The sequence below is a fragment of the Psittacula echo genome (genome assembly GCF_963264785.1).
Source record: "Psittacula echo genome assembly, chromosome: 16".
Taxonomy (NCBI): Eukaryota; Metazoa; Chordata; class Aves; order Psittaciformes; family Psittacidae; genus Psittacula; species Psittacula echo.
The window spans coordinates 5,598,621-5,626,311 of NC_137752.1; the positions used below are offsets into that span (position 1 = coordinate 5,598,621).

Sequence of the window (27,691 nt, forward strand, 5' to 3'; positions counted from 1 at the left end):
TGGAACAGCCTGAAATTCCTCCTCATTCTCCTGGATTGGGGGATGGATTTAGGGTTTGCTTCTGGCTGTAAGGGAATAAACAGAAATGGCCTGTGCCGTGCAGTGCTTCTAGCCAGATGCTGCAGTGACAACACATCCATGGTGCCTGGGGGTTTGGTTTGGTCTTTATTTCCTAGTATCCCCCACTGGAATTTCGGGTATTTGAAGTCTTAATTTGGTACCTTTCAGTGCCTGTCCCATGGAGCTGGTTCCCATCAGGTCACTGAGGCACAGTTCTGTCACACTTGTACCTCTCCAGCTGGAAAGAATGAAGTGGTTGGGTTTTACTTCTTGATTTGGTCATCTTGAGAAGGGCAAATGCTGCTCTGGCTGGAGGTGCTGCTGTGTGGGAAGGACGATGGCTCTTGCTTTCCGGAGCTGAAAACCTGGGAGAAGTATTTCCTCTGTCAGAGTCCTAGCACCTCCTGCCTGCGGTGGATGCTTTGGCTTCACTGGAAGGCTGGGCGCATGTTTGGATACAGGCTGGTTATAAACCAGTTGCAAGCCTGGCAAATGGTGTTTGTGTTCATGTGGGTGAATGTGCCCAGGTACGAAATGGTCACGTTCCCCTTCACCAAATAAGGTGTAAATCCCTGTGCCTGGCTGGGGATATTTACAGTGTTCAATGGAGGTTGGTGCGCAGTGTGTGCCTGTAGCAGGGGCAGAGGCTCTGGGTGCCTTCTGTCCAGCTTCACCATCTCCTGTTGGTGCAGTTCCTTGCAAACAGCCTCACGCAGGAGCCATGAGCATTGACAGCTGTTCAGGTTGCACCTGGTTGATAGCTTCACTTCAATCAGCTGAATGGAGATTTTTTTCCCCATAGGTCATGCTGCTATTTTGGGGTTTCAACAGAATTTCAGTTGCTTTTTGCCAGCTCTCATTGCCACCCTGCCAATGCAGGACAGATGAGAGCTGCTTATGAAACAGGCCGTAGGGATAATGAAAAGGAAGGGGTGTCCCTCTGCCTCCAGCTTGATTTACACGGTATTGGTGTGGTGAACTCTAAATAGCAACAGCACAACCAAATGAGCGGCCTGATTTGCAAGGACTGATCAGCGTGGCTCAGGCTGGTGATGGGTCCCTAAGCTGGCTGTGTCCAAGCACGCGTCACCGCCTGCTGTGGGAGGTGGAAACGCAGGGCTCCAATGAAGCACAGATGCAGGGCCCAGAGCTGAGTGTTTCAAGGGACAGAAGGTACCAAAGCGCGGTGCTGGTTCTGCCAGCGTGGGGCTGGAGCTGCCTGTGCAGACACTGACCCTCAGGGGAGGTGGCACTGAGCATCTCCTGGACCTTGTTGGGCTGTTCGCAGTTGCTCGATGATGGGTTTGTTTGTGAGACGCGGGTCTGGACTTTGGCTTCCAGTGGCTAAAGAACAAACTGCGTGTTCTTGTTAACCCCCTCCAGCTCTGATGAGGAAGGGTCTGGTCCTGCAGACCTGCCGCATTCAGCCGCTCCATTAACTCACAGTGGCAGGACGCGGTGCTTCCTGCAGCCCCAGCAGCAAAGCTGCTCTCACAAGGGTTACAGGGACAGGGACCGTCCTGGTGAGGACACCCACCCAGCACAGCGCAATGCAACTGCAGCTGCTTCCCCTGCCGGTCACTTCCATAGCGAGGATGCTAATGGGGAGCAGGAGGTGCCAGACACCGCGGGCGTTCCGAGACCAACACGGCTGGAACTGGGTAAGTGAAAGAACGAGAGGAGGAAATGCCGTGAGCAGAGACTGAAAGGAGCAGCGCCCTCCTCTGAAGGAGCGCGGTGGCCGTGGCTGAGCAGGCTCTGGCCCTGCAGGGCCTCCTGGCAGCAGGAACGTTGGAGCCTTTCATATATGTTTTACTTCATTAACACCATGAGCTCCCTGGAAGCTTCAAGACCTGCTCCCCACACAAGGCAGGCACCGGTGAGCACCATGCTGAATGCACATGTATTTATTGTAACACATTTCAGCACAAAGTCTAACACAAGCACAGGAGGGTTGGGACAATCTGTACAGCATCCTCTGGATGACACAGACCTGCAGCCCCACGGGCTCTGCTGCAGCTCCAGAGGTGGCTGCAGTCACACAAAGACAGCTTAGAACAGTAAGAGATCTCACCAGTGGCTTGGTCTCTGACCTCCCCTCGGGCCTGGTTGGGTATATACAAGCATCCACTGGACAGGATCAGAAACGAACGTGCTGAACCATTCACAGACTCGTTTGAAGAAGTTGTTCGCAGAAAACATTTGGTCTAAAAAAACAACAATCTGAAGGGCACATTTTTCTTTGCACATAATCCTGTCCTGCCCCCAGCTCCGAGCCCAAGAGCAGCCTTTCCCTCCCTGCTCCCTCCTTGCTTTGCCACGTGAGGAGCCTGGTACCACTGAGACCAGACTCGGTGCTGTGGAATCATTCTGGTTCCAGCACCACGAACACACAGTTTGGTTCCTCAGCCCAGGCGAGGCCACCTCCGCCTTGCTCTGCTGCCATTAACTGGCACTCAAACAGTGGCAAAGCTCAGCCCATCGCCTCTCTGGCAAATGAGATGAACAAAGAGCTTTTAAGAGCCCTGCTGAGAAGAGTTTTGCCTTTTGCTTAGAGTGGGGTGTGAGCCGGGAGTCCTATGGGTGGCATCGGAGCTGTCCCAATGAATCCTGCCTGTTCCTGAAGCTACCACCCATGAGCTAAACCCCTGGGAGGCTGCACCCCGTAGCTACAAAGGTGCCAGGAGCTTTAGTAGGACGAGTACAGAGGAAAGCCGTAGGAAGGAGGACTCGTGTCTGCCAGCTTCGCTCTCTGAAACTGTGCTGAGCACATGAAATCAAGGAGAAACACCCCAGAAACTCTGCAGGACCATGTAGGGGTGAGGGGAGGAAGAAGGGGCCTCTTTCAGTGTTTCTTAGTTGATTGCAACTGAATTTGCAAGAATTAAATAAAGAGCAAAACTAGGAAGTTGTGACAACCGTGTGTGCACCCCCAGCACAGAGCTACTGTGAGACCTTGTGGCTTGCTCAGCTTCAACTACAGCTTTCTCTAGCTGCAGCACTGCCCACTGGAAACATAAGTAATGCTTCATTATCTTTGTACATGTGAGTTAAACAGAAAAGTGCCAAAAGCAAAACCTGCAAAGGAGCAGAGACTCGGTTCACTGGGGCAAGGTGGGAGTGCTGGTTTCTGGTCAGCAAACAGAAGGGAGAGGGCGCAGGTCAGAACACATCCTTGTGACACTCAGCTGCAGCCTTGCCCCACAGCTTCACCCAGAGATGAATTAGGGAGAAGCTGCTCTTCTCCCCATTGTGCCCAGCACCCCCCTACAGCCAAAGCCACGTGAGAGGCCAGCGGAGGGAACCTGCCTCCCCCAGAAGTGGTGGTGGGAGCTGCACTCGCCACCTTCCAGTACCAGCCAATGTTTGACTCCTCGGGATTCCCCAGCCTTCCATCCCACACAGATGTCTCTGTGCCATCCACACCTTCCCTGCCCCAGCATGCACAGATCACACAGCTCGCGTCTCCGCTTCGATCTTCTGCTCCCCATGGAGGTTCTCCAGTTCCTGGACCTGGGCCACGTTCTGTCTGATGGCAATCTCTGGGCCCCCTCCATACAGCGTGCTTAAATAAATCCATGTCTCCTCAGAAATCTGCCCATAGTCAGCACCTGCAAAGGACAAGAGCAGTGATCGGCCGTGCAGGTGCACCACAACATGAGGATGAGGATGTCCTCTCCAGCCACCTGCCTACACAGGTGGATTTGGTGTGGTTATGCTGCCTGGGAGAGACTGAAAACTGCTCCAAGCTGTCCTGGGAGGGACAAATGTGAGCAAAGCAGAAAGCAGGGGAAGCAGAGGACTTTGCCATAAAGGTTACTGAGGAGGAGAAAAGCAGAAAGAGCTGCTTTGAGAGGTGAGATGCAATCTATGTGCTTGGCAGAAGAGCCCAGTGGGGACAGCACAAGCAATGTTATTTCACAAGCTGGACCACAGCAGATGCTGCAACACAAGATCAAAGCTACAGTGCAGAGGGGAACGGTGGAAGGGGCCTGAGGAACAGCATCAGAAGGAGATGAGGATTGCAGACTTCACTAGAACAAGTCTCATCAGCGAGCTGGTCATGCAGGAGCTCCCAGTGGAGAACTGAGGTGGCTCACTCAGGACAGTCAGCAGTGGGTTGTGCAGAGAACTGTCATCCTCTGCAGCACCATCTTGCTCTGTGATCACTCCACTATGGACACCCAGATCCAGCAGAACAGTCTCCACCTTTAGGAACACTACAAGACAGCAAACACCAGCCTTACCCTGCTTAACTTGCACGTGGCCACCTGCTTTCGTGAGTGCAATCTTGCTGTTGTCAATGGGTCCGGGAGGCTCTGCAAGAAGACAACCACCATGTCAAAACCTCTCTGCTTTCCACGATGCCACCAGACTGAACATCCCCTGAACTCGATCTCTTGTTATTTCTGCCCCTTGGGGACCTGCAGGCAGCCCAAGGGGCTGGTGTCTGAACTCCGTTCAGCTTCAGTTCACACCAGTCAGTGCAGTGCTCCCTGAGGACCTGGCAAACAGATCCGTTTCTGTTCTACCTCTCACCCCACCAGACTCCAGAGGTCTCTGGCTTCTTACCATTATCCTTCCCCTTGACAAAGGCTTCCCACTCACGGAACCACTGCATGCTGATACAGTAGATGACACTTGGGGACTCCTCTGCCTGGAAAGCCTTGTTCAGCTGGGACAGCAGAGAACAGAGACATGCAGGAAGGATTTAGTCACTCCTGAGATCTGGGGGAGCCCTGTCCCTTAACTGTAAGGCAGCCTGCTGTTCTTCAGAAGAACCTCATGTAATCCCACCACCTTCCCCATAACCTGCTCCTGCTCACTACAGCAGGCAGGAGACTAGGATGGTTTCAAACTTGGTGTCTGCATACAGCCATGCACAGCATTATAGTGTCCCAGCTGCACTCCGTATGCTGCTAGCACTGGGGAACCCCATGGTCCGTCTCCTCGCCAAGCTGTAGATGATGTTCTGGAGAACATGGGCAGGAGTTTTCCACTGTCTGTGACAGGTCTGCACTTCCCACCTCTACCCTTCGGCATTGCTTCCGGATGCTTCCCACACCAACCTTGATGAAGGTGTCAATTTCAATTTTCCTGCGTTTGGCAAGTGCTTCAATCTCCACTTGGCAAATGGAGCACACGTACAGATGGTTCACAGCAGGGCCACCCCCAAACCTGAGCACAGGAGAGGGAGAGGAATGGAGAACTGCAAGAGAATGGAAATGCTTCCCAGCCCTGCATCCCACAGAGATGGATGTTTACTCCAGACACTGCTGAAGGAGGGAATACTGCCTTTACTCAGTATGTTAAGGGTCACAATATTGCTCTGCGACAATGCACTGATACAGCCCATTTGGCTTAGATCTGGAGGCTCTACCAAATACCAGTCCTTGCCAGTCCACATCAAGTACTGCACACCTTTGAGGTGCCCTGGGAAGCCTTTATGTCTTGGTCACTGCTAAAGTGTGAAACAAACCCCAGAACTCATCTTCAAAAAGACTGAAATGGCCAAACCCACCTGTTGTAGAGATATTCCCACACGTTTTGGGGTAGGATCACAACCAGGTCATCAATGTAATGGTATTTATTAGGAGGGATCCCTGTGGAGGAAAGACAAGAGGAAGAGTTAACCAGGGAACTTGTTATTGCTGGGTAAAGACACAAATAGAAGGTAGATTTTCCTTGCTGAAAACTCTGATTCCAGAACCTGCTTCCTTTGCTAATGGAAGACTGGAGTTCATTAACTGTGGAGGTTTCTCAATTCATGGTCTCAGTATCTAATCAAGTGCTTCATTTCCAATGGGAGGTTTATAAACACGAGGGCTCCCCAGGGCAGACGAAGCAGCAGAACAGTAAAACAGTATCAGCTCTCTTCAGTAGCACATGCTCCATTCTCCAAACAAACACTGGAGGCCAATCTCGCTGATAGGGTAACACAGATAAATGCTGCCTTATCTGCGTTCTACAGGTTTGTTTTTAAAAACAAAAGGAGAATTGAAAACTGCTGTTTCCCACCACTACATATCCCTCGGGATCAGCAAGACAATGGGGTAATTGTCTCCCTGAGCAAGCTGGAGTTTTTGCCAAAGAAGTGGATCCTACTGCAGCGTACACTGTATCGGGATGACAGCTAGAGCTTTTTTCTTGCATTTCCTAATGCACCAGGGAGTGCAGTGGAGAGCTGCTATTCCCAGGTCCAGCAGCATTGCTTACCTCCATGAGAGCACAAGAAGGTGTGGTTGGTGATGGGACCAGGCTCAGCAAAGGTGTTGAATTTATTGAGCCACTCTCGGGAGATGTAGAACTGGAGTAAGCTGTGCTCCTTCATGCTGGCAAGGGACACGACTTTCTGACGCTCCCGCACAGCCTCTTCACTGCTTTTCCTTAAGTAAAGAGAGGAAAAGAAAATGAAGCAATTCCTGAAAACTTAATGTTTGCAAAATACATTTCTGGGTATCCTGTAGCCAGCAAGGACTGCTGCACGCAGGGCAGAGCTCACCTGTAGAACAAGACGTAGGCTTCTGCATTCTGTACCACGGTCTCATGGACTTCAGTGACATACTGGTCATCAAACTCATACCACTGGCCGTTGATCACATTCTGGCAATAAGCTATGTAATGCCCACCTGGAACAGAGGAAGCACAGCACTGATGGGATTTGGAGTGCACACAGCAGTCAGGCCTGGGCTAATGTCAGCAACACAAACAGAACTAGCTGTTGGCAGAGAACAGACAGAGGGACAAAGAAGGCCTAATTCCTGTTCAGCCAAGCTTTGAGGAGCAGGACAGCCTGGCACTGTCACCCTGATCTGCCTTCCAAGGAAAGGCCTCTCAGTGAGGCTGAACATCAGGAAAGAGTTTGAGCCAACCCAGTGGCAAGGATGGAATAGCTGCAGGGGATCTGTCAGAAGCTGCTCAGTTCACTTTTCAAAGGGCAGAGGATGAGCAAGCCTGGGAATGGAGGGAGCAGGCCTTACACTGTCCTCATTCCAGAAGTGGTGTTGGCTCATCTTGGAACACACTTCTGCTTTGCTCACACTGATCTCATTCCTATTCACGTCTGTTTGCACTCACACAAGAAGGACTTACTGCCTGCTGTGCCATGGTGACAGATGACTGACAGGAGATCATAGGTGGTGATCTGGGAGACACACTCCTTGGCTAGGAAGGGTCGCAGATCCAGCCCTTCCAAGGGAAAGGAGACATGACTGTTGATCTTGAAGGAATACATCACCTCGTGCCGGAATCGCTTCAAGTGGATGCAAAGAATCTAAAAGACCAAGGAGAGAGAACACCCAAGCGTGGGTTTGCCATGGGTATTCTGCTAAAACAGCACATCCCTGTCCAGCTGAGCCTTGCAGAAGTTCTTCACATGATGGTCATGAATCCTGCTGCCCCATCAGCCTGGTCTAGATACAGGACTTTGCCACCAAAGCAAACTGCCGTTTCTGTTCCACCTGTTGCCTCACCCCCTCAGTGGCTGCTAAAAGAAAACTAGGAAACAAGGTGCTTTTTACTCACCTCTGGTAGCCTGAGGACTTTGCAGTACTTTACTCCATTCCGCAGCCTGAGGGAGGAAATGAGCCGTGAGAAATCTCTCAAGCAAAGGGATGCCAAAAGGTAAAGCTGAGTCTTGCTCGCTTTCAAATCCAAGACAAATCCTGAATTCCAGCAGCAGCCAACTCAGGCTCTTTGCAGCATCCTTCCCAAATGAGGCATGGCATGAGCAGTTTCATATCCTTCTTTCTTTCCTCCCCCCCCACCAAAGCCAGCACTTTTCCAGTCTGCGATCAGTGACCTCTCAAGAGCAGAACTCTAGCATAAGGTAAGGCAGGTTTTACAAGCTGCTCAGAAGAAGAAACATCCAGGCAGAGAGCACAGCCAAATATTTGACAGTAGTAGAGAGAAAGTTCCAGAAATACAGCATAATACAGATAATGCAAACTTACTTTTTACACCGTTCACAACTGTACATGTTGTCCCCTGTAGACAAAGAGGAGAAAGCCATTATGCAATTACTCACAGCACACGATGTTGATACGCCTACATTTCCACCCAGGGCAGAGAAACCAAGTTAAGCAACCTCTTGGGAAGCCAAGAGAAGAGATCAAGATGAGAAGAAATGAAAACAAACACTCCTCTCAATAAGTGTAGGCAAGAAGAGAATGCAGTCAACTAGCAGAAACATACAATTGCCCATGAGCACAAGTGAACACAATGAACTGTTTGAGTCCTCTGGATTTCCCATTCCTGAAAAGCCTCACTTCTGCTCAGAGATGCTGAACTGCCAACTTTTGGTACCACCAGTCTCCAAGTGAAATACTGAGGCAGGATTTCCAGGGGATTTACTCTGCCTCCAAAATGCCTGTGAAATACTTGTTTTGTGCCGACTTCACTGAAGAAAACTCACCCTTCAACTCATCTGCTGCGAAAAAGGCAGCAAGGCAATCCTCCAGCGTCACAACAGGACCCCAAAACCAGCTAGGGATGCAGGACACCACAAACCTGCAGAAGAGAGGGGATCAAGAGAAAGAGTTATACATAAAATAGCTGGACAAGAAATCTGAAGGTGTGTGACAGAACTAGAGGAACAGCAGAAAATGGTTTACATGAAAAGGCTAAAAAACCTGTGAGGTATCCCATATTATGCTCCAAAAACTGGTTACAATTGACATGCTGCTGTAAAAGACACTTTATTTACAGCTGCCCTCCAGCACTTTAGAGCAAACCCCAGAAAAAAAGAAGTCCTGCACAGGAACACACCTCCGGATATACTCCATGATGAAAGCAATCCAGCCTTGGGAGGCATAGTTGTCCCCACATGTCCCTGTCTTAGCTGGCACATTTTGGTAGATGGCAGAGTGCAGCTTGGCCAAGTCCTCCTTCCCTGGGATTGGGAGTGACAGGTCCTGGAATGTCTCCACTGTTGTAGAAACCTGGAAATACCCAAAAGGAAGAAGTCTGTGTGTGTAATGGAGCTGAGACCTGACCTTCCTCACCTTTTCTCACTGCTTCGATTTTGTTTAAGCTAGAAACCTGAGCTGGTACTAAGAGCAACTCACTCTGGCCACTTACTCACTGCTATTAGCAAGATGGCTTCTGTCATGTTTTTTTCAGCACTGGAATTAGTTTTCTAACATGAATGTGATACTGCTAGGCCTACTCAGTAACAGCAAATAGACCTCTACAGAGAAATACAACCTCTTGACATGGCAGGTTTCTCACAACTTCCCTGCCATCCACCTATCGTTGTAGCAGGTCTACTGCGACCCTGAGTGTGTGGGAATAGGAGCATCACTTCCTAAGAAGAGATCTACAAGCAAGAAGACTGTGCTCTTTGACTGACAGCCACCAGGAGACTCACTCTGTCGCAGGTGAGGCACTGCACCAGGCTGAGAATGGAGCCATCAAAGATGTCCGAAATCACGCTGCGGTAGCGAAGTTCTTTCTTCTTTTTCCCAGAAGCCTGCATCTGGGCTGAAGGAGAGACAAAGCAGCCCCACCATGAGCAACTCCTTCCCCGTCTCTTGTCTCAGCAGAGTCACGCAGCACAAGAACACAAGACAAGTGCCGTCCTGAGTGTTCAGACACCACTTGCAAAGCCCATTGTAAGCTGACACGAAGAATGTGAAGAACACTGCTGCTTCGTGTGGTACAAGAAAGGGGGAGGTAGCCAACTGAGCCAATACAAACGTGCCAGCTCTCAGAAGGCAGAAATTATCTTCCTGGAAATCCTGTTGCCATCCTTTTACAAGTTTAGAAGCCTGGCCCTGCTTTTCTGAGGTCTTGAAACATTTTGCTGTGAACTTTATACCTTACATCCTCTCCCCACTCACCTGCCTGTGTAATTTGCCCTGTGACATTTACCATGTGTTCCCCTCATGTCTCACACTGGAGAGGACACTCCACAGCAGGCACTGGCCAAACACAAAGTTTTGTTTAATAACAAACCCTCTTCCCCATGCACACGTGCACGAAGACAGAGTGCTTTTCATCTGACCAGAACATCTGTGGCTGTGCTGACCTCAGCCAAGGGGCTGGGACACAGCTGAAGAAAGAATGCCATTACTGAACAGCTGTGGGGACAGTGGTATAAGCACATGCCATTGTGCTTAGACTATGCAATGCTGAGGGATTTCAATTTGCAATTTGCCTGGGATGAAGATACCAATTTGATAACAACAGAAGCCAGGCTTCACTCTGAAGCCTAACAATGCTCCCAGCACTGGACTGACATCTGCACCCTTAATTCTGTTATTGTGAGCCCAAGATGTCCAGGAGGCAGGAAGCTTGCTCTCAATAACATCATCTTACAGTTCTTTGGCCCACATGCTATGACACAAAGTCTGGCAGACAAACGTTTACACGTCTCCACGCTCCCCTAAAGGGACAGAGCTTGTGCCTGGACTTCATAGCCATTTGATTCATAACACAGCATGCAGATGCAGACATAGAAATCATTTCAGTCTCCTATACAAGAGCATACTAGAACATCTATTGTACCTAGAGCTTGACTTTACCTGAGGGTTTACTGTAGTGTTTGCCTAGTACTATTTTAGAAAGCACTGATGTTCAGGGCAATTAGCACTTCTTACAACCAGTAATCAAGAATCATGATGGACTACTTCTCTCTTCTATAAATGAGCCCCTCCTCCTCTGCATGCTCCCCTCTTTGCCTCCTCGCATACACTCTTTGCACTACCTTTCTTGAGGATGTAGGAAGGTCCAAGCCTGGCAGGACTGGAGCGAGGAGGACTGCTAGAGAGCTTGGAGTGCATTTCATGATGGACTGGACTGCAGGGACGTGAGGAGCAGCGCACGTAGACATCATTGTCAGGTTCTGTTGGGGAAAATGGGGAGGGAGAAGAGCACTGGTGAAAACCCCAGTTATGAATGGCAACCCTATTGCAATCAGTGTCTGCCCAGCTCTGTGTTCCAGCACAGAATCTTTCCCAGTACACACAGTTCAGTGTTTAACTGTCCTGCTTGCACAGGTTGGCAGATTCAGCTCCCTCAGTGAACAGATACAAGTGCACACAGAGCTGTACTGAATACTTAATAATTGCATATAAAAAAAACCCAACCCACCATTTTTTCACACTTCTGACTAATTAGGTTTTACAGCTTGCTCCTGTATCCATAATCCACATAAACAGCATTGCTGTCTTCAGTGCCAGCTGGCAGAGTAAGACTCTCATAAAAAAGTGCTGAAAGATCGACTATGTTCAGTTTGAGGTGACGCCACACCTACGTCTTTTAACTGCTGCTCTTTTCTTTTCTCCAAGACACAGAAATGCACAAGCTGTGCCTCTCCCTTTGCTTTTCACAAAGCCCTCAGCCCAGCATTAACAGATAACCTTCTTCCATGCCTTTTCCACAGCTAACATTTCCCCAGGCCAGCCTATCAGATAAAGTAATGTACACACACAAACCCTTTTCCTTAAATTAGGAGAGGTTTGGCAGAAGCAGTTATCACTGCCTTCAAGATGTTGTCTTTACTCAGCACGTTAGCCTAGCCAAGCACTTCTCTGGTTCACATATTACATTTTCTTACAGAAGCAATTGTGCACAAAGGCAGAACTACTTCCAGGGACACTGAGGAAAATCTTGGATGCAAAATCTCTTGAAACCCATAGAAGGGTCAGTCGCATTATGTGTTGTCTGCCACTGCACTGCAACGCTGTCCCTGTATAGGGGGATAACATGTCTTCTCACAACTAACACGACTGGAAGAGGTGTATACCTGGTGTCCTACATGGGCTGGCAGGACGTGGAGCTGGCAGCATCTCAGGAGAGGCTCTGCCATCAACTGGCATCATAGTAGTATCAACATCTGCATCCTCATCCACCTGCTCCGAGTTGCTGCGCCGATGGCCACAGGAGAACTTCCTGTCTTTCATCCTCTCTTTCTCGGAGATCCCTCTGCCTGCTTCATCCTGGATCAACAACTCCGTCTCTGCCAGGGAGCTGCTGCCCATGCTCCCTGTGGTCCGACTCTGACCATCTCCTTCACCTCTGTCACTGCTTGAGTCACAGGAGAGGAACTCATCCTCCGAAGGACTTCGGTCACCCTCTCGCTTGTCATCCTGCTCACTGGTATCCAAATCCCTCGTCTCAGCAACAATTGGTTCTTTCAGCTCTTCATGAAGCTGATCCATCAGGCACCGCAGGAACTCCTGAGTGTCCTGAAAATCAGGAGTAATTCCATGTTAGTATCCATCCAGAAATGGGAGGGGCAAAAGAGGAGATGGCTCCATTCACAGCCTCTTTAAATGCTGCCCATTGCCACCCCTGCAATACAAAGACACCCTGCTAAAGCAGAGGGAGTACCATGGTGATGTACTAAGAAGCCTGTCTGCTACATAAATGTTTATAATACCTAAATGATAAAAGGTCCAATTTTTATCCAAACATCTTCAGCTGAAAGACACTGAAAAGCCAGAGAGCAGCCACAGCATGCAAACCATGAGCTTATTTCTTGGTGTTTATCACTGGTAAGAGGCAAGAGGAAAGGAGAAACCTACTGAAGACATCAGGCCATAGAGAACAGACTCCTACCCACAAAACAGATTTCATGATCACTGACTTCAGCTCATGGCAACCTATCTCAACAGATTAAAATCTTTAATAAATAGGGAATAGAATCAGAAACCAAAGACTGTACAGTCTAAATGCAAGCTCCTACATTCATAATACATAGTAAGAGTTGACGCGTTGGCTTCCAACGACCTGCTGGAAAGCAACCTGATATTCTGACACCTCCAGAAAGTTAATTATGATGTTTCTGTTATTTTATGGAAGTTTGGCTTTCAGCCCGCTCTTCCTTTCAACTTTATCTCTTTGCAGCTGAGTTTTCCAATCCAACGTACTTCACATCAAAGATATAGTTCTTTCATTAATCATCATTTTTATCCTCTGTTTTGATGTTCTGCCAGTGCCACAGCTTAGATGTACTGTCACTTCTCTTGTAAATTTTCTAATCATAGTTTGATGTTTACATTTTATTCTGAAGAATATAAACACAAGAGAGATGCTGATAAAAACTTACAAGAAAAAGAGATACTATCTTTAAATAAGACTTGGTTTGCTCTAAGTCCCAGAAAAAGAAGATAGAACATTCATATATTTTAATTTTTTAGAACAGATTCATCAAGGTTTCTCAGCTCTGAATAAATAATACCTAACTCCCATATGGGATGTATCAACAGATCTTAAAGCCCTGTATAAAGAAGATGATCATCGTAATTCCAGAGGTGAGAAAGCTGACACAAGAAAATGCACTGCTTTGGTATCAGCAAGCCAAAAGCAGAGCCTGGAGGAGAACCCAGATCTCCTAAATACTGACACAGAATGGACATGTTCCAAGCTCAAGCTCCTCCTCCTGAACACAAGCATCGCTGCTGCAGGAAGAAAAATCCCACCACCTTTGGAATAATGGCATGGTTTTGAGGACCCACCTGCTGTGCATAGCCTCGGAACATGGGATTGACGAGTTTAATCCCGTGGGATAGACTGCTTGGAACAACATAACTTGGACTGTTTAGATAATGGAAAAGAGAAAGAAAAAAGAAGTTAGTTTGATTATCAGGCCTGGAGCCAGTTTGTCTAATAAACCATAGAACAGGGTGTGGTAACTAGTTAAAGAGGACCTGCAAAACCTGGGCATATATTTCTCTTTGAGCTGGATGACATACAAATGAAGAGAGGAAAAACATCCATGGTCATTTCAGTCTGTCCTTCCAGAGAGACTCTTCTCTAGAGCATATTTAACTTAAAGCTCTGTCCTTTGTATCATCTCAAGTAATTCTTTCCAGAGCAGGGTTTTGCAATTAGTTACTTGGTTTGATTTGCAGTACTGCGTCTGTCTCAACATCTGGGTGGGTTGACCACCCAGTAAATGAGGTAAATCAAAACCAGTATGAAAATGACATTGTATTGCTTTGAAGTCTACAGCCTTCTCTTCCAGAAAGACACAGTTCCCTTTTGCTCTGTATCTTACTTATCCCTTCTTAACAACTAACATGAAACAAACATGCAATGCCATTAAATTTCTTCCTTTTGTTTCAGTTGATTGCACAGAGCAGACACCTTCAGGTTTAAACAGAGCTGCATTATTTTATAATGCCCTTTGAACTGGTCTAGAATTTCAACCAATAGAGAACGTTTCCCCAAGCATCAACTTATATCTTCCACTCTTCCGCAGAAATCCCTGTATAACTTTTTGTGTCCAAATCATCAATCCCTCTGCTAATCAAGAGCAGTGCAACTAGGTGCTGGTCAGTCCATGCAAAATGGACTTTCTTTTGCTCAGAAATGAGCTAAGTATTCCCTTACTTTATAATTATTTCTTCATTGCCAACAGGGAACTAACATAGCTATGAATCATAGAATTATAGAACAGCTAGGGCTAGAAAGGACCTTAAGATCATCTAGTTCCAACCTCCCTGCCTGTTCAGATTAAGTTAAGGAGTGACCACTCACCGTTTCTTATGCCAGACCTCAGACACCAGCTTTTGGTAACTTTTGCACAGTGCTGGTTTCTTATCCGTGCGGACCAGTCCACCACATTCCAGAAAGAACTGTGTGAGAGGAGGGCTACAAGAAAAAAAGAGACTTCAGTGCACAGAAATTTCTCCTCTGCTTCTATATATAAGGTTTATCAAAACTTATGAAACTTATGAAACTTACAAATTCATGCCTTTTGAAAGCATGCTTAAGATACTGTTTTTAAATCAAGGCAAGAAGTGATTATAGATGCAGACTGGACTTTTAACTTGAAACAAATTAGAAAGGCTGATCTGGATCTGTTCCCAGTACAGGGAAGACATCCTGGAATTAGTTCTCAGCAGTATGGCTAGAGAATATTTGAGGATATGGGTGGTTAGAATGATACCACTGGGGAGAACAGAAATGTGACATGCATCTCTGTCGCAATGGAAATGATGGATTTTTACTTCAAGCACTCATCTAAACATGAGGCTTGTATGCAGCCACAGGTTGGCTATTCACTCACTTTCCTACTCTAAACCTTCTGCTGCCCTAAACAAACACTAAATCTTCCTGCACGTAGCCTGGCTGATTTCTCTTTGCAAGACTCATGAAGGTCTCAGATCAGAGATGCCACTTTTGATATTTAGTGAAGTCTAGTAAAGAACCTACTGAAAGGTCCTAACGCCTACCAGTTAGAGAGAGCCTGAAGTGCTGCATTCATGTAGCAGGAGTTCCCAAGATTCTTCATTCCAGTAAGGCCTAAAGCACAAACAAGAGAGGCATGAAACACTTTCCAGACAAGCTGCTTTCTACATTCCTCCCCAAAGGAGAGGGAATCCAGCCCTTTCTAGGCAATCTTCACAGTCTGCTCTTAGGAACCTCCCAGTGCAGGTCCTACAGATTGCAGTTATCCTCACAGCCCTTTCATCAACTTGATGCAGGTACCTCTTGGTTTCAAATCATCATCCTCCGATTCAGATTCACCTTCATCAGCCACTGCAATTGGAACAGCTTTCAGAGGATGAGCAGACAACGGTGATTCCTAGATTAAAGACAGAGAAATAAGCATCGTGACAGGCCTGCTTGGAGAGATGAGTTGTGAGAGATACTATCCTCCACATAAATCAAGCCAGCCTTTAAAAATAATGCACTCTGGAGAGAGAAAAACCAGTTGCACTGTCTGCCCTTCTCACTAATGCAAGAAGAGGGTGGAAATTGTACCATTTCTGCTTCCAATACAGATGATAACAGAAGCATCAGGAATATGCAGCAGTGACACAAGTACATGTGTTTTTGGTCTAACAGCTAAAACTTCCATGGACCATGCATTGAAAATGAAGATGTGACAGAAGACAGAAACAGGATGCCTCAAAGAAAAGACTTGGAAAGGTTAAAAAAAAAGTGAAAACAGGTATCAAGTCATCTGAAAGTCTTCTTGCTGGGAGATGCTACTACTGCTTCTCTGGCTACAAGTAGCCGCTTTCAGCAAAAGAGTTCCTATCACAACAAAAGCCTCAACAACAGCAGAAAACACTTGGTTCATTTTGCAACAGGTAAATGAAAATGCTGCCAAGAGTTCAACCCTGGCATGCTGGGACAGACCCACCGGGTCAGTGAACTTTACTGGTGGTGACTGCGTGTGTGTTGCCAGCCGCTGGTCCAGGAACACCTCCTTCTCACAAGCATAACACCAGACGCGGAACGTGGTCAGATTCACCGTCAGGTTGTGCTTTTTGGCCTACAAATTAAAAGGTGAAATAATGAATCTGGCTCAAGTTGAAGCACTGAACTACCAGATTAGGTAATGGGAAAAATCCAACTCTGTGTTAAGATGGACAATAGAGAAAACTCACCTGTGCATGAAGCGTGCTGTGGTCAGCAAAGGATTCCCCACAACCAACATAAGGACAACCGATCTAGTGAGAGAAAAGAGCACAAGTACAATGGACGCATCAAATTAGACCTTTCACAGAAAACTCTGCAACTCCAGTCTCACCAGCAGCTGCAGCTTCAGAATTGATCTTACCAATTTTCTAACCTGCTTTTTACTTAGGGCCCGGAATAAGACTAAAAACTGGAACTGTTTGATTTAAGAAAGAAAACCTAGAATGAGATTTGCACCCACATAAAGGCTTCATACCAAGGCAACTGCTCCAGTGGGCAGCTCATCTGAGCAGTCTCAAAATGTCTGAACATTCTAGTGTAAAAATAAACTGCCCCTGCCCACCCGCATGTCCCTTGTCATTCCTTTCCACCTCACTGCCCTGAGCAACATCTGATGTCTCACACTTGCAGCTTCCCCGCACAGCTGCCAGCAGAGGCAGGACCCAGCCAACAGGCAATGCTGGACATTTTATTCACTCCTACTGAGACTACCAGAGGACGATGACCTCTGGGGAGTGAACTGTTACCTCTTGGTGTATTTTGACAGTGTTAGTCTTTAATCTATTGAGTCTTTTCCTTGGAAGCCATCAAAAACCAGTGGATAGTTCTACTGTGAACCCCCTCTTTGCTTCCCGCTCTTTTTGTTTCCCAGTGTAAATGATATTAAAGAGAAGTCCCACCAGATCATGCACACAAACAGCAAGCCATTTTTACCTGAAGACAAGCCCAGAGATTTGGTCCCACGGCTCCACAAGACTGGCAAGTTCCCTGCATATTCATGATAAAATAAGGTTTGTTTGCTTTTTTGGTTTTCAAGTAACCTAGTCCTTCAAGAGTGGGAAGACAGGCCTGGCCAACCTGCAGCTCACAGGATTTCATTTCTTAATACATTTCCAATTAAATATAACACTTTGCAGCATTTTAGCTAAGTGACACATTTGAAGAGGATAAACTGACAGTGAGAAATAGATCAGGTGGGGTCAACAAAGACTTAATTTAAGGGATATGTGCACGGTACATGAGCATTGGAAGAAGTTTCTGCCTCACCTCTGTGGAGATAGGCAGCATTTTCTTAGAAAAGCGAACATGCAAACCCATGCACAATAGCTAAAAGGGAAAGGACAGACAACCAGAACATGCTGTACCTTGGATTTGAGCAACAGATCATCTCTGGTCACCTCTCCTATGGAATCCAGGTGAGGACAGATGTCTCTTGTATCCCCCATTTTCACCAATGCTCACTTGCAAGGGGGGTGTTTTCCTAAGACAAGAAAGGATAGTTATTTTCAGATACAGGTTAGATTTGCTCTCACAGATTGTAAGAAGATAAATTAGCATGATTTGTGTATTAGATATTATCATATCCATCTTTGAAGTTCAGAGATCAAAACAAATCTAAATCTGGAACCAGTCATATTAGCCAGCACAGTTCTGACCCACTGCTTAGTGGCTGCATTGCGGTATCATAGATAAGAGAGGAGAAAGAAACACATGAATAAAGCTCATAATCTGTAAAAGGAGGAATGTTCAGAGGTGCAAGGAGCTGCTCAGTACTCAGGCATAGCTTCAGCAGCACAGCTGTCAGGTATACGGATGGATTTGCTGTAGCCTCAAAATGAAAGCAGCAGTGCAGCAATCTACTGACCAGCCTCTTAACCTTAAACTCCCAGACTGTCTGGATCACAAAGCATCTCTGAATGATGCAGAGTCCTACAGCAATAAATAAAAGCTCCCATTAACTCATACATGCTTTACATATATAAATGTATATATGGACTATACCATGAATACTCCATGAACATGACTAGACTGATAAGCTACACTACCCCCCCAGAAACTGGGTGTGCTGAGCCAGCTCAGCAGGTGGGGTGGGAAAACCAACACAGAGATCTGAACAGGCAGGCAGAGGGAAAAGAGATAAATCTAATGAGCTTGTTTGCATGAAATTTAGATTAAAAGGGAAAGGGTGCAGCAGCCCAAGACACACATATTTAGCCTATGATGTCTAAGGGCTTCATGCTACCCACACTGTGCTGATCTGAATCTAGCATTTAGTGATTACACTACTTTATCAAACATTAAAAATACGATGACTGTTGTAAATGAAGCTGAGCAAGAGGGAATTAGATTTAAATGATCTGTAACACAGACAACCAGGCTGCAGTCCCTAAGGAGTTTACCATTTGATAGGTAGGTTTTGAACAATGAACCATATAACTCTCAAAGACTGTACAAAAGGTACCAACTTGGAGGATTTCATAGCTGCATGTTTATGAGCATGATAAACACTTTCATGGTGGTCCATAGGTAGGTAAGACTTTAAACATGTCTTGGTAACAAAAAATATAATCAAAAGAGTTTGTGTTTCTTAAGCATAGTTTAAGTAACCTCACTCATGGCTGTTAAAAAAAGAAGACAAGTGATACTAATAACACAGACCAGGCTCCAAAATATTACTACTGGCTGGAAATGAAGCAGATATGAAAAGCCCACGTCATTACAAAAAAAAAAAGTGGAAAAATCTGATGAACTGTCGACATTAATGACTCCCGCAGCAAGGTTGCTACACTGTTGTTTTCCTATTTTGAGGACATTTTAAAGAATTCCCAGTGAATCACTGGCAGTGGGGGGAAAGAAAAAAAAAAAAAAAGAAAAGGAGAAATGAATAAGCCATATCAGTAACACTTATCTTGGGAGCTGAAAAGCTTGCCTAGCACCTTGCCTTGGCAGAAGACAAACCTCAAGATAATTTTATGCCAATGTCTTCCCAGCACTCTGGAACGGAATAAACTGAACTGGAAGAGCAAAGCAAAACTGGCGGGGGAAGAAATAGTATTTGCATGCTAGAAAACACATTACTGGTTGTAACCAGGGTCTCAATAACCTGTGAAAAGATGTTTAAACAAACAACAAGCAATTTCATGCAGCTTCACAGAGAAGTACCATGTTACACATGCTTATTTAAAAGACAAGTGACAGAAGCACAGTATCTTTGACGAACACATAAAACTGGGACACTTTCAGGCTCTGAGATCCTTCAAACTCAAACTCTCTTCCCAAATGCATTAGCTGGTCCAGTTAACAAACAGAAAAAAGGTATCAATGCCATGTTTGCTATTTCACCTTCCTTGATTTCTTATCCCTTTCCAAGAAGAGGTTTCCCAGAAAACCTAATGGACAAATTATTGGTTTAAAATTAATTCCAGACCTCTTAATCACCATCTTAAGCTAACTGGGAAGTGGGTCTGGAGCTCACAGTGTTAAGTACAGTCTTGTGGATGTGGATGGTTTTAGCTCATTCCATGGGACACCCCCCTCCACTTGAAATTAAACCCTTTAAACTTCCCAGCATTAGGATGCTGATCTTCCCACCCAGGGCTTCCCTTTTTGAAAAAACCAAGGAAAACCTTTTTGCTTCCCAGACCTGACTGGATGCATCAGAAAAGGTTTGAGTCATAACTGTTCAGAATGAAATATTCAATCCCTACCTTCCTACGACTGTGCCCTAAGAGCTTTAGGTGGCACACACAGCTCTAATGCTACTCAGGAAACTAGGAATTTCATAAAAGCACTGCCAAAAGTTTATCTGTGCTTGTCAAAAGGTACTGTGTATGAAGGGAAAAGAAGTTACCTTAAAACAAGTCTTTCGGCCTGTCTTTCTCAAGCACCACTGTGGAAGAAACAGTACATGAACATGTCAGAACAGTTCCACAGTAACTGCAACCTACTTTCAGTTGCTTAAACTGCTGCCAAACCCAGTGTCTACATTAATACATTCCCTGGTTTTGGTTTTTGGTTGGTTTTTTTTTGCTTAAATCAACTGGTTTTGTACCAAAGCTAGAGCCAGCTGTCAAGAATCTCAGACACATGCAGCCTGATGCTCTGAGGAATAACTTAGTATGAATGAAAGAAATCTCAACACTGTTCATCCAACAACTGACAGGTCTGCTCACTCATCTTGCATAACCTACCAAGATAAAGGAGTATCTGCAGTAGTTCTTAATGACATTTTATACTTGAGATACTGAAGAAGGAAATATTTACTCAACTAACCTACTGACAAGGAAGAACCAGGAACTTCTGACTCTTTGCTGAACGTTTGCACTGCATCACGTATTGGAAATCTGTGTGGTTTATGCAGAACAGGCAAAGGGGGCCAGGTTTTAACACAGGTTTTCTACTAGAGATCACAACATGATGGCACACCTAGAGATTTAGCTTTTAAGAAAAAAACACCTTTGGGAACCCTCCCTTCACTCTGCTACATCACTCCTCAGCACAACAGACCCTAAAATACAAGTCCTCTCCTAACAGGCGCTACAGCTGTTAAGTGTGAGTGAAGTTCAATATAAAGATGCCTGCACGATAGATTGGGGTAGGACAAGTCACCGGCCGAGCCACCAGTCGCTCCGCAGGGTCCCGCTCCGAGGGTCGCGGGGGCGCCGATGCTGTCACCCCGTGGCAGCCACCAGGCCCCGGGGGCTGCAGGACCGCCCCGCTGTCCGGGCACCGCAGGACCTCGGGGGGACCGGCCTAGACCCCCCTCGGGCGCTGCTGCTGCATCATCCCCGGCTCGCCGCGGCCGCCCTCCCCACAACACCGCGTCCGAGGCGTGACAGGCCTCGAGGCCCAACCGCCCCCCGGGCCCTCTCACCTGCGGGATGCCCGGGGCGCCGCTGCCCCCGCCCCGCCGCGGGGCTGTGCTTCAGGCCGAATCACCGAGTGGGCCGCGCCCTGCGGCCCGATGCGGGGAATGGCCGCGACGCCCCGAGCAGTGCGGGGAGGCGGTGGCGGAGCGACGGGGGCCGCGCAGGCCGGGGGCGGGGCGGGGGCCGGGCGGCGGCGGGGCGGAGCGGGGCTGGGCGGGGAGGAGCGGTGGCGAGCGGTGGCGGTGCTGAGCCTGCAGGTCCCAGGGGGCCGTCTCAAGGGCTCCACAAGTAGGAGGCCCGGAGACGCGTTTGCTCTCTGGCATCCCTGATAGACACCGGCGTGGTGCGGCCGCTCTGCTGGGATAAACAAAAGAACTTCGGGACTTACACGGGAGCTCATCAGGAAAGATAACGGGAGGGCACGTGGGGGGCTCGGCTCGGCCCGGCGGAGCGGAGCGTTCTCGGGACCGGCGGATCGTGCCGGCCGCGGTGCTGGCGGATGGGCGATGTTGCCCGGCTTCGTCGCGGGGCTGTAGCGTCATCGCGGCGCGACGCGCCCGGCGCGGCGTTGTTGTTGTGGGGTGCGGGCGGCAGTGGGGCGGCTGTGCCGCGGCGCCATGCCTGCCAAGAAGTCCTTCCGCCAGCGGAGGGGGGACTCCGAGGAGGAGGAGGAGGACGAGCAGGTCGCCGAGGAGGTCAGGTGGGTCAGCGGCGAGCCCGGCTGGGCACAGCGGTGCTGGAGGCCGGTGGTGGTCCGGCCGTGTCTCGGCGTCACACGGTCACGTAGCGCTGTCGAGTTACAGCTTCACCGCATCGCATCACACCGTTACCTCGTCACGTCGCTGTGTCACTGCCTCCCAGGGCCCCGCGCCAGGAGGGGTTTGCCCCCGGGAGTCTGATGCTGCCGTGAACAGGAGGGGGATCGGAGGCCTGCACCTGGGGCCTCGATCCGTCTCCTCCCTTCCCACGGGCCGCGAGCGGGAAGCGTTTGCGAAGGGCCAGCGCCGGAGACCCCAGAGCAGCGCTCGGTCACGGGTGACCGACAGACCCTCTGCTCTCGCTTGGCACCTGCCTGCTCGCTGGCATCGCACACCACTGCTAATGTTCAGTTCTCACTCCGGCCTTTTGAAATTTGGCGCTCACAGATCATCTGTCTTGTTCTCAGTGCTTTGAGTTCCTAGCAAAATCTTTCTGGTCTCTGAAAAAATATGAGACACAATTAATGGCAGGTACTGAAGGACATGTCTTTCAATCAGTCTACGTATCTGATGAAGTCAAGAGTGTGTGTCAGTCTATAGAGTGACATGATATTTAGATTTACCATCAACTTTCTTCTGAGTCATCCATGCGCTGATGTATCTATAACTCTCAGCTGTTATATTCACTTAAGAGCTGCTGCTACTTCTGCTGTAAATGGAAAGCTAGTGTTGATCACTGAAGGAGGAAAGGTGCCCCACATTTTATGTTAGTGACCCTCTGTTTTACTGCAAGGAGAATATTGGCTAGGGACTCGACTGAAACTGGGGATCCTCAGCTCATTCTTCCCATATTGGCATCTTATTAAAGCCTGTCAACATTTGGGTGCTTCTTTCCTCAACTGAGAGAAGACATCTTGAAGGGACATAACCAGCAGGTGCCATGTGGGTTTTGATTTTTGGGGTTTTTTTTGATTGCTTTAAATAAATAGAATTGCTTAAATAAAGTAAAATAAAAAATATCTGTCTAATCTGTAACCAGACAAGTGGACACTGATAGAATCGTAGAATCACAGAATGGTTTTGGTTGGAAGGGACCTTAAAGTTCATCCAGTTCCAAACCCTGTCCAACCTGGCCTTGAACTCTGCCAGGGATGGGACATGCAGAAGTCTAAAGCAAAGTCTGTCTAGAAGATTCTGCATTGACTGCAAAAAGTCAAATTGAATCAATTAGTTAAGACCAAAGCATCACGTCTTAAGTCAAATGTTTTTTCTTCAGGTTAAAACTTGAGGAAGCCAAAGAAGTTCAGAACCTCAGAAGGCGACCTAATGGGGTGAGGTAAGGGATGTGGCACCAAGGATGTGGAGTTGGGTTTTGTCCGTGGGTGAAATGTAACAGTGAATATGTCTCTTGTCACGTGCCTCCTGGCAGTGGAAACCGTTACATGGCAGATAGCGCCAATCCCGTGTTCTTGATAGAGAAGTTTCCACATTAAAGCCTGAAGTTGGAAAAGGGGAGTTTGGTGCAAGTGCACAGTGTCAATTTACAGTGAGCAAAGTCTGTTCAGTATCCTGGCCAAAAAAGATTAGGATTGGGAATTACTATTAAATGTATTTTCACCAGATTACTTCAGTACTGCACACATGGTTTAAAATTGGACACACTCACACCTCCTCCACCCTAATTCCCCTCTCCTCTAGTGCTGTTGATGAGCTGATGAGCTGATTGCCATGTGCACCAGCAGTGAACTTGTTCCTTTTTTTGGTGACTCATTGGAAGGCACTAAAAACATCCTTAACTTCTCATCTCTCTGAAACAGGAATAGCTCCTCTATCCATGTGGAGGGATTGGGAACATTGACAGTTTAGCATTGATGCAGTGTGTGAAACCATCTGCTAGATCTAGAGAAGGATAAAGAAATGCAGCATTGTTGGTAATATGTTCCATTCCACTGAATTCTGTTTACTTTCTGTATCTGCCTGACTAGCGCTGTAGCTCTGCTTGTGGGAGAGAAGCTGCAGGAAGAAGCAACACTTGTGGTGAGTGCTAGGCGCTTTCATCACCTCGGTGTGGAGATGTAATGATGTGAAAACATCAGTGTGGTCCAGCTGATCCCTGAGCAGGTCTGGCCTGGGGTAGGACTGGTGGCACAGCTCAATACTTAAATGTTTTCTTTGGTTTTATCCAGATTTCAAAGACTAGCATTAAACTAGAGGGAAGCTTCAGGGTTTCTTACTATTTCTTGTTTTACAGGATGATCCATTTAAGATAAAATCGGGGGGAATGGTGGACATGAAGAAGCTGAAAGAAAGAGGCAAGGACAGGTGGGTGCATGTGAGCTCTGAAGACCTCTCCCTGGATTACTATTAAAAGACAGCTAGTAACGAAGTAACCAGATGTTGTTTTGCTTAGAAGAGTTCAACATAATGCACTTTGGTCAATTACTGTTACCCTAACTTGTCAAATTAGTTTAAAAAAAAAACCCAAACCAACAAACCCCAAAACTCTAAGCATTGTTTTCCATTTAGGATTAATGAAGAGGAAGATCTGAACTTGGGAACTTCCTTCTCAGCTGAAACCAACAGGAGGGATGAAGATGCTGACATGTAAGTTATGCTGTGATGTGTCTGTGACATTGAATTTGGGGTTGGGTGTCCCTTCAGGATTTAATTTTTTGTCTTGGATTCTGAGCAGTCCCAGAACATCTTCCCAGTTCTCACTGAAACTTCCACTTGCCCTTTTCACCTCCTGGCTACCAGACTTGAGAAGGCTTTTCCATGGACAAAGATGGGAACTGCCAACCAGCTAGTTTAACACTTAATACTGGTGGGAGCCTTCTCTTCTGGCTGTGAAAGAGCTTGGAGGATCTGATAGTTCATTGGATAGAGTAGCAAATGTCTTGCTTTCTGTAGTTGATGTTAGCTGAGTTGTTTCGGGAGAGATTATTCTTTCCTCTCTCCTAGCTATCAGGACAGAGATGCAGCTGTACTCAGCAGTGCTGCAACAGAGTACAGAAAACAGAATTAAATATTGTGTGTCCCTCGTGTGCTGCTGTTTAGGATGAAGTACATTGAGACTGAGTTGAAGAAGAGAAAAGGAATTGTAGAGAATGAGGAGCAGAAGGTGAAGCTTAAGAATGCCGAGGATTCTCTCTACGAGCTGCCAGAGAACATCCGTGTCTCCTCTGCCAAGAAGACTGAGGAGATGCTGTCCAACCAGATGCTGAGCGGCATTCCTGAAGTGGACCTGGGAATTGAGTATGTAGTTCACAGATCTGCTAGTTATGGCCTGAATTGCCAGGATGACTAACTGTTGAGTGACAGAGCAGCAGTAGGGCTGGATTACACAGCCCTGGTTTGGCTCTCTGGTGGGATTGAGTCTTGTTCTGGATTAGGGCAGTATCTGCCACAGCATGTTCTACATAGTGACAGCCTCCAATGCAGCTCCATGGTATGATTTCTGGCAACAGGCTTTTTAATTTTTGTGACCCGAATCTAGCAGTTTTAGGGAGGATCCATTCATGCCCTGTACTGGAAGAGAAACAGAGTGTCTGTTTCTATAACACTGCCTCCTCACTAAAAAGCACATCAAATGCCATAGCAGTGCTATTATTATCCCCCAGATCCACCCACCTGGCAGTTGTATGCCTACTGCCCTTTCTAAATAGAATTTTTCTTTTTCTTTGTTTTTCTTTTAGTGCAAAAATAAAAAACATCATCTCAACTGAAGAGGCCAAGGCCAAGCTGCTGGCAGAGCAGCAGAACAAGAAGAAAGACAGCGAAACTTCCTTTGTTCCCACCAACATGGCTGTTAACTATGTTCAGCACAACAGATGTAAGTCTCTTGTAGCTCTCCTGACCCAGGTGTGACCCTCTCCTTTGCAAAGAAAAGCAATCAGTTGGGACAGAGTCTGATGTAAGAGAAATTAGTTGATGTATCAGCACAAGCAGCTGCCTGATTCCTTTTTCTGGGATGCTCATATAGACCCCATCTGGCTTGGTCTTTTTCTTCCATCCGCTGGCCAGGAGAGGGACATATTACTCATGGCTGGACTTGCTGCTCTTGAACTCCCAGCTGACACTGCCTCATAAATTTCAGGACTCTTTAAGTTGTGTGCTGGAAATGCCTGCCTCGTGTGAGATTATAAATGATGGTTTGTAATTGAGAGAATCCATTTTGTAGGCTGCCAAAGCAGACAGGTGGTCAGGCAAACGTAGACCTTACTAGACAGGAGATGAGAATTCATTTCCGGGAGAGACTCATACTGCAGCCATCTGGAGGAAAGGCAGCCTTCTGCTGCGTCTAACCATGCTTACAGGGGTGATTTAGAGTCAGATTTGTATGTTCTGAAGGAAATTGAGTGTCTTTGGGCTGCTTCTGATGAAATAGTGATACTGAAAATTGCTGTATCCCATCTTGCATGTATTGATTATCCATAGAAACTAATTACAAGAGTGTTTGTTCTGAGGTTCTGTTGCTTCTGCTTAAGATCAATTGTAACAGATGCCACAGAAATATGTCTGTCTGAATATCACTGCTCCAGATAATACTCCTTATCTGATGTTTTTGTTCTTTCAGTTTATCATGAGGAGCTAAATGCACCAGTGCGAAGGAACAAAGAAGAGCCAAAGCCCCGTCCACTGAGAGTGGGGGATACGGAGAGGCCAGAACCTGAACGTAAGTTCCTAATCTCAGACTCTCCAGGGGTCTTGCATAAAGAAATGATACAACTCTTCTTATCTCCTCTTCTTTGTGTGCCTTGAGATAGTGGGCAAACAGAGCGATCTATTGCACTTGATGTACCCCTACATCACAGCTGGCTGACAAGGGTTTGATGAAAGGGGAATAGCAAGGAGTACCAGGTCAGGGAGCATTGACAGCTGAAGCAATAGCCTTTCACATAGCAGGGGGCTGTATAAGAGAATTGGTGGGGTTAAGGAAATGTCTCATGTGAAAGGACAGGGAAATAATATTGCCTTCTCCTTCTTTTGAAGGATCTCCTCCGAATCGCAAACGTCCCCTCAATGAAAAAGCAACAGATGATTATCACTATGAGAAATTCAAGAAGATGAATAGGCGATACTGATGAACGTGGATGGAAGTCTTTGCAGTTGATCTGATTTTCCACTAATAAATGATTCTGCGTCCATGGCCTGGAATGGATGTGGGTAGTGTCACTACCTTCACATGCTGATGTTGCCTACAAAGCTTTTCTTGTGATCTTGTAGTGAATCACTTTACAGGTGATTGTGAACTCTTTGGTCGATAAAATCTTGTATGTAACTTATTTCCAGTTATAAAACTTCTTTATAAGAACATGAGCTTTCATGGTTGACATTTTTTAGTGATTTTACAGACTCCTTTTCCCTCTTAAAATCCTTTAAAAGCAGCAGTGCTGTTTGCCTTGTAAATATAAAGGGAAGGTTTAAAGCTGGTTTGCTTGAATTTAACTTCATAAGAGACTTGTGTTGGTTTATATCATTCTGTTCCCTGTAGACTTACTTCTGTAGCAGTTCACTTAGTTGTATTTTAGCTGTTGAAGAAAATGGGGTCAGGTTGTAGCTTGAATTGGAGGAAAATCTCATTTTCAGCTGTTAGGACAGGGTCAATGTGACGTCTGGTGCAGAGGCCCCACAACCAGTGTGATGTGTGGAACGTGAAGGCAGGATATGCAACTTGAAAATAATAAAAGTGATTTTAAGTGATCATAAATGATGTTTTTCCTTCTGGGATACATGCTGATGGTTTCTGGGTATCGGGGATAAGAGTATCCCATGGCTGTGCAGGGCTCCGTGTCCCATCACTCAGGAGTGGAGACTCCATGAGGGGTGAGGTAGCCCCCGAGTTACTTTTTCTTTCAGAAAGAGGGGTAAAGTCTCTAGATCAGGTAAACGCCGCAGTTTATCCCT

General features: G+C 46.9%; 2 protein-coding genes across 8 annotated transcripts; one reads left to right on the forward strand and one right to left on the reverse strand.

The window, feature by feature from the left end:
- Positions 1-1,991: 1,991 nt before the first annotated feature.
- On the reverse strand, positions 1,992-21,608 carry USP20 (ubiquitin specific peptidase 20). 7 transcript variants are annotated; one of them, XM_080630452.1, is made up of 25 exons: positions 21,475-21,608; positions 20,069-20,107; positions 17,583-17,698; positions 17,152-17,205; positions 16,407-16,469; positions 16,178-16,291; positions 15,499-15,595; positions 15,243-15,312; positions 14,545-14,658; positions 13,521-13,599; positions 11,807-12,248; positions 10,766-10,903; positions 9,428-9,540; positions 8,827-8,999; positions 8,474-8,568; positions 8,013-8,046; positions 7,585-7,630; positions 7,153-7,333; positions 6,563-6,689; positions 6,277-6,446; positions 5,582-5,663; positions 5,130-5,238; positions 4,633-4,735; positions 4,308-4,379; positions 1,992-3,671 (listed from the first exon to the last, which is right to left on the reverse strand). In XM_080630452.1, exons 3-25 carry the CDS (start codon positions 17,661-17,663, stop codon positions 3,511-3,513), a joined length of 2,718 nt encoding a protein of 905 aa, XP_080486578.1. In that variant the 5' UTR covers positions 17,664-17,698; positions 20,069-20,107; positions 21,475-21,608; the 3' UTR covers positions 1,992-3,510. The 7 variants fall into 7 exon arrangements, with proteins under 7 accessions (XP_080486578.1, XP_080486576.1, XP_080486577.1 ...); XM_080630450.1 differs by having other exon boundaries at positions 6,277-6,482; XM_080630451.1 differs by having other exon boundaries at positions 16,160-16,291.
- LOC308227674 (splicing factor C9orf78) lies at positions 21,538-26,945 on the forward strand. The gene is made up of 9 exons (XM_080630454.1): positions 21,538-21,786; positions 23,061-23,120; positions 23,770-23,821; positions 24,036-24,106; positions 24,311-24,388; positions 24,842-25,039; positions 25,480-25,616; positions 26,361-26,459; positions 26,777-26,945. The coding sequence occupies exons 1-9, from the start codon at positions 21,704-21,706 to the stop codon at positions 26,866-26,868; spliced, it is 870 nt and encodes a 289-aa protein (XP_080486580.1). The 5' UTR covers positions 21,538-21,703; the 3' UTR covers positions 26,869-26,945.
- The last annotated feature ends 746 nt before the right edge of the window (positions 26,946-27,691 follow it).

Excerpts from the sequence above, each read along its gene's own strand:
- USP20 (XM_080630446.1), bottom strand. The coding sequence starts at position 17,663 with ATGGGGGATACAAGAGACATCTGTCCTCACCTGGATTCCATAGGAGAG. Across the intron at positions 16,470-17,151 it reads ATCTCTGGGCTTGTCTTCAG|ATCGGTTGTCCTTATGTTGG; the intron begins GTAAAAATGGCT and ends TTCTCTCACTAG. Across the intron at positions 13,600-14,544 it reads GAGGTCTGGCATAAGAAACG|TCCAAGTTATGTTGTTCCAA; the intron begins GTGAGTGGTCAC and ends TTATCTAAACAG.
- LOC308227674 (XM_080630454.1), top strand. The coding sequence starts at position 21,704 with ATGCCTGCCAAGAAGTCCTTCCGCCAGCGGAGGGGGGACTCCGAGGAG. Across the intron at positions 23,121-23,769 it reads AGGCGACCTAATGGGGTGAG|CGCTGTAGCTCTGCTTGTGG; the intron begins GTAAGGGATGTG and ends CTGCCTGACTAG. Across the intron at positions 24,107-24,310 it reads AAAGAAAGAGGCAAGGACAG|GATTAATGAAGAGGAAGATC; the intron begins GTGGGTGCATGT and ends TTTTCCATTTAG.